The 6,294-nt window shown below is 43.9% G+C and overlaps 1 protein-coding gene across 1 annotated transcript in view; it reads left to right on the top strand.

Annotated features, from left to right (window-relative positions):
* Positions 1-755: 755 nt before the first annotated feature.
* Positions 756-6,294, top strand: part of NCOA6 (nuclear receptor coactivator 6) — a gene marked incomplete at its 3' end in the record, with an annotated part of 18,415 nt that continues 12,876 nt past the window's right edge. Inside the window, exons 1-4 of the mRNA XM_009081611.1 lie at positions 756-777; positions 2,510-2,665; positions 3,657-3,779; positions 5,171-5,299. Coding sequence (XP_009079859.1) covers positions 756-777; positions 2,510-2,665; positions 3,657-3,779; positions 5,171-5,299 — 430 coding nt within the window. The remainder of the gene's footprint in view (positions 778-2,509; positions 2,666-3,656; positions 3,780-5,170; positions 5,300-6,294) is intronic.

The following is a 6,294-nucleotide window of genomic DNA, read 5'->3' as shown; positions in this document are numbered from 1 at the left end:
ATTTATAGAAACTATTATATACTTACTATTTAATACTCTTTATAAAGAAATACTTACTTATGCACAAATAAACAAATTATGTTGTGTTTGAGTTTCTTAGTTTGTGATTAGATTTGCTGGAGTTATTCGTAGTGAATTTGGGAGTGAATGAGGAGGTGTCACATCCCTTCTGTGCCTGCCCAGCTCTCTGGGGACAGCTCTGTAGGGAGTGAGTGACAACAGGCTTTTGGGGACATCTTTTGCCAGCATATCTAGTTCTGGAAAAAGTCATTTGTCCACTGCCTGAGCACTTTGCCTGATGCTGATTGCTGCTCAGCTATGTAGTCTTGTGTTGTTTTCTTCCACAGTGTCATATGCCTCTTCAGAAAAATACCCATTACTGAATAACCAAACTGAATTTCTTTGCCACTTTGTTCTTTTTACTTCTATTTTGTCTGTGTAGGCAGTTGGCGTCAGTGGTTGGGTCCTTGCTGTTATCTCTTGGGGAGATAAGAAATGTGAGATAAGACAAAGACGCTGTGAAGAAATATCACTGTTTTGAGCTGTGTCTGACAAACAGTTGGAAGTAGACATAAACTACCAGCCAGTTACTGGTGTGAAGGAACGTGTGTGAATGCCATGGATGAAGTGTGTAGTTTTTGAATGGAATCTAAATAAATAAACGAAATTGAATGGAACCTAAATGCATTCAATCCATAGCTGCACAGTCTTTGTTGCAGAGAGGCCTCTGTGTGTTGGGTGTGTTATAAATATTCATGCCAGGATTAATAAACATGAGTCAGACCTCAGCTGAGAGAGCAAATTTTTGAAATCAATGTCAAATGACTTTGGAAATTATCCATGTGACAAGTTCTTTAAACTGATTCAGAGCCAAATGGGATATTCTCGGTGTGGAGTTAGTAAATAACACTGGGTTAGTCTTGGCAGATGCAGTGTTTGAAAAACAAGAAATTTGGATACAAATGCCTAGAAATACCAAAACTGACGATGCAGTTTTTAGATGTAAAATTTTGGAACATTAAGAACAATAAGTACAGGACTGTTCAGACCTTCAAAAAAAAGAATTTAAAAACTCCTCCTGTCATGTTTCCAGTCCAAAATAGGTTTATAGGTAGAACGAGAATGAGTTTAGTCATTCCATCACTGTAGCAGCAGCAGGAGCTTGGTGAGTTAGCTAAGAACAAGAGATTGCTACAGAGGAATGAGGTACTGGCAGCCTGGACTGACACGTTCTTCAGAATCCTCCAGTTGGCAAACTGAGTACATCTGATGTCACAGTGAAAGAAGTGGCTGAACATTTGGGCCAGTGCTTTCTGTTTTCAGAGGGACTTTCTTTTCAGAAAGCTTATTAGGGTATGTTGTTAATTGTCATTAAATGCATTTTGTAGCAATCATTTAGGTAGGTACCTCTTAGACAATACATCTGAGGTGACTGCCCAGCCTCTCTGCTGGCTCCTACCTGCTGCTTTCAAACCACTGATCTGTGCAGAAACACTCTTGTGTAGAACAGGTTTTCAGAAAACCTGCAACTAAATATTTTGCATGATGCTAATGAGCTTTTTGGCACTGGATTTAACATTCTTACCCAGAAAACTAAATAATATGATAGAAATTAAGGAAACAGTGCCAGGACTCTGCTGGCACTGGTCTTGTAAAATGAAAAATAAAGATGATTTCACAAGCATTTGTAGAGCAAATGCTTCAAGAGCGAGAGGTTCATGGGGCTCATTCTTGTAGTCAGTTTTTTGCCACATCCATCTGGTTCATGAACAGATTTACTGTGTCACAGGGCTGGAGCACCTCTGCCATGGATTCAGGTTGGGGGTGTCCAGCTGGGAGAAGAGAAGGCTCCAGGGAGACCTTAGAGCCCCTTCCAGTGCCTAAAGAGGCTCCATGAGAGCTGCAGAAGCACTGGGGACTTGGGACAAGGCATGGGGGGACAGGACAAGGGGCAGTGGCTTCTCACTGACACAGAGTTACGTGGGATATTGGGAAGAAATCCTTCCCTGTGAGGGTGCTGCGGCACTGGCAGAGGTTGCCCAGAGCAGCTGTGGCTGCTCCATCCCTGGAAGTGTTCCAGGCCAGGTTGGACAGGGCTTGGAGCAACTTAGTGGAAGTGTCTATTGGAAGGTGGAATGAGATGAGCTTTATGGTCCCTCCAACCCAACCCATGCTATACTTCTATGAAATCTGTTTTATTAGGTACTTGCTTATCTTCCCAAAGTAGTTTATCCACAGAATATTTCAATTTTTGAGTAATACTGTGACTGTGTTGGCTATTATGCTGGTTCTCAGTTGGGTAGGGTTTTTATTGCTAATTTTTGGACAATCCCTGTGGTGCTTTGGAGCACTGGGCACTGTGCAGGAGGAATGTCCTGACCCTGAGACTAACCACTGCAATTTTAAAGTTAAGTGTTGTTTAATTTTTTTCAGCTCTTTTAAACAAGTTTTTCCATCATACTTGTTTAAAAACTGCCTTTGAACTGATTCTGTTTGTTTTTCTGTTCAGAATCCAACAAGTTAAAAGTGCAGAAGATTGAGCCCTGGAACAGTGTCCGTGTCACCTTCAACATCCCCCGGGAAGCTGCCGAGCGGCTGCGGATCCTGGCCCAGAATAACAACCAGCAGCTCCGGGACCTGGGCATCCTCTCAGTGCAGATTGAAGGTATTCCACACCCAATTTGCTTCCAAAGCTGAAATCTGAGTAGACTCAACAAGCTGATTAGAGGACTGGAGCACCTTCTCTATGAGGACAGGCTGAGAGAGTTGGAGCTGTTCAGCCTGGAGAAGAGAAGACCTCAGAGCAACCTGCCAGGAGCTGAAAGGGCTCCAGGGAAGCTGCAGAGGGACTCTTGGTTAGGAACTGCAGTGACAGGAAAAGGAGCAGTGGGGAGAAATTGGAAGAGGGAAATTGAGATTAGGTATCAGGAAGAAGTTTTTCCCATGAGGGTGGTGAGACACTGTCCCAGGTTGCCCAGGGAGGCTGTGGCTGCCCCAGCACTGGCAGTGTTCACAGCCAGGTTGGCTAAAGCCTTGAGCAACCTGCTCTGGTGGGAGGTGTCCCTGCCCAGGGCAGGGGGTTGGCACTAGGTGACCTCTAAGGTCCATTCCAACCCCTTCACATCCTATGAAACTATACTGTCAAAAAGCAGTTTTGTGTACTTGGTTAATGTTGCAAAACTTCTAATTTGCTCCTGTGTCTTCAGTGAAATGATAGCTCAAGGCTTTTATTCTTTAAAGAATAAAATTGCATAATAATAAAAATGAAAGCTGAAAATGCTCTGGACATCAGGAAACCTCCTGAAAAATATCTTTTTCCTGTTGACTAGCAAAATGTGAACTTTCTCTATTGTTCCATGTGAGGCTTTCATTAAAACAAGTTGTCAGTGGATTTCACAGTTACAATATCTGTTTTGGACAATTGTCCAGGAGCATCTCAGGATGAAATCAGGGGCAGATAATGCTTGTGATGGTGTTTGTTCATCTTATAATGGCACTCTAGAAGAGTGGTGTGATGTGTGACTGTCCTTCTGAGTGCACAGTATGGGGAAAGTCTCTTCCTCCTTCCTTGACACCTTTTAAATGTTCTTCTGAAATTATCTGTGTTCTGGTTTTGTTTCTTATTGAGTTTTACCCAACCTGTGTATTACTTTTAGGGGAAGGTGCTATCAACTTGGCTCTAGGTCAGAGCAGGAGTCAGGATGTGCGGATCAACGGGCCCCTGGGAGCAGGCAGCGCCGTGCGGATGGACACAGGGTTCCCCATGCAGGGGGGGCAAGGTAAAGCCCTTTGGGGGAGACTTGGTTAGCTTTATACACTTAGAAATTTGTTACTGAGCTAATAATGAAATTTCACTGGTTATAGCAAGTATTGTGTGCAGAATTGTAGTTGTCGTTTTCATTCATGTGTGTTCTTGTTCTGCACTGCCAGACCATGTCCCGCGTTATGGAAACTGAACTGTTGGCTGCATGTTGTCCCACAGACAGTGGAATGATTTAGTGGGGTAGATTGGTGTGGTTTGGGGTGGTTTCCTTTGAGGGTTTTGCTGGTTTGGTTGGTGGGGTTTTTTGCATAAAGCCTGTTAAAGCAGATGAGTCCAGTGAATTCGCTTTGAAATGTGCACAAACTCTCAGAGCTCTCTTTGGCTCCCTTTGTGGACATGAGCTTAAGCCTTTATTCAGTGTGCAATGGTAAATATCTTAGGGTGAATCCATTAGGGTGATGGGAAGGACAGGACAGTGTCATTGTCACTGCCTCTGTTTATCTGCTGATAAACTTCTGAGATCTGATCACAGAGCAGGATTTTTTGTGAAGATGTGTAGCTTTATTAAACTCTGCATTTTAGAGCATTGTATGTGCAGAAGGAATTTGAACTGCAAAAGTCAGATTTTGCAGAGTTAAAGGAAAGCTACTATGAAATTTACTTTAATAGCTGAATCTTAAGGCAAAATGAACAATTAGTATTTTAGTAAATAGGAATTAAAGGATTAAAAAAACCTGGAGCATTCTGGGTCAGTTTATGTGAGATGCATGTGTGGCTGTTGCTAAGAAGGGATGGAGGACATTTCAACCCTGATTAAACAGTAGTGAAATCACTGTGCTTGACAAGGAACGTAGAACATTTCAGAAGGGCTCTGCTCTCCCATGTCCATCGTCAGCTTCATTTCCTGCCTGCAGGTCACCAATGTAAGTATTACAGCAATAAACCAACAGGGCAACAATATCCATCATTGTACTAAGTAGCAGCCTGTGGAAGTCAAACACTGAATTACTTCTCTTTCAACAACTGGGTTACTTTCTAGTTTCAGATGTTGCAAACACCTGAGTTACATGTGTTAACTGTGACACAATCAGTCACTTGGTGGCTTCAGTCAGGCTCACCTTAACTCAGCAGTCAGTGTTCCCCTTTAGAGCCTGTTTAAAAGTTTGGTGCTAAAGAAGCAGCTTCAGCATGACCTGAGCATGTTTGTTTGGTACCAGGGAATCTGAGTTTTCAGAGAGGTTGTTCAGAAATAACCTGTCCTCAGGTTATTTTGGACAAACAGTTTTTAAAGTCCAAAGAAATGTTTCTTGACAAATACAATTTTTTGATGTTTAAAGAAAAATAATCTAAAATTCTTCTCTATGTAAAACCTGCAAGACTTGATAATTTTTATTTTTATTTTTTAAGGTTTAATAAGAATGAGCAATGCTGCAGCTGTCATGATGTCCCAGAGTGGAAATGTGCCCTCCTCTATGGTGGCAAGTGGTGCTAGTGCTGAGCTGCAGCCACGAACACCTCGGCCTTCCTCACAGCCAGGTGGTAAAATTTAGTCATAGTACTGACCTGAAAATGTTCTTGAATTTTTGTTGTCCAACACACAGGCTTGAGTGTGTGCCCATGGGAGCTCTCCAGAATTGTCTTGCAGCATTTTCCCTGCCCTTCTGGGAGCTACTCTTTCTCTGGAAAAAAATAATGGACCTGTTAAAACTTTTCAGATCATTTGGGTGCCTAGTAAGTCACCAGCTTACCTGGTGTTCTGCTCCAATGTGTTGAGCAGTGGCAGTGGTGATTTTGCAGTTGAACTGTTGTGACTGAGCTTTATGTTTAGCTAAAGGTAAGAGAAGGATTGGTTCAATGTGGCAGGAATGTTTCTGGTAGGAAGCAAATGCCCCAGACAGAGCACAAATGCTTTTCAGGAAGGGTAGGTAGACTGGAAGTTTAAGGACTGGAGATCTGAGGGCTGCGAATGTTCAGGGTTTATTCTGATAGTGCAACTTATTTGTATTTTGGGACTGCTGAAAAAAAGGAGAGGGGATTGCTACTTGTCCTGCCATAAAATGGTGGCAGTACTTGCCAGCTTCTATAGAGATCTGCATTGTTCATTCTTACAGACAGCATTTTTCATAGATGTTCTGGGAATATTAGTTTATGACACTGCCTTTATCTTTTACCTGGTAGGAATAGCCCCAACAAGTAGGTTATACATACAGACTGGGGACTGAGAGGCTGGAGACCTGCCCTGGGGAAGGGCACCTGGGGGTTTGGGCCGAGGGCAGGTGGCACAGGAGCCAGCAGTGCCCTGGCAGCCCCAAGGGCCAGTCCTGTCCTGGGGGCACCAGGCCCAGCATTGCTGGCCGGGCCAGGGGTGACTGTCCTGCTCTGCTCTGCTCTGGGGCAGCCTCACTCGAGGCCTGGGGGCACTTTGGGCACCTCAGCACACGGAGGACATCAAGTGCTCCAGTGTGTCCCGAGCAGGGGGACCAGGATGGGGCAAGGGCTCGAGGGCAGGACTGAGGGGCAGTTGCTGAGGG

This window comes from Acanthisitta chloris, unplaced genomic scaffold (assembly GCF_000695815.1).
Source record: "Acanthisitta chloris isolate BGI_N310 unplaced genomic scaffold, ASM69581v1 scaffold14659, whole genome shotgun sequence".
Taxonomy (NCBI): domain Eukaryota; kingdom Metazoa; phylum Chordata; class Aves; order Passeriformes; family Acanthisittidae; genus Acanthisitta; species Acanthisitta chloris.
This window is presented reverse-complemented; position numbering and strand designations above follow the sequence as displayed.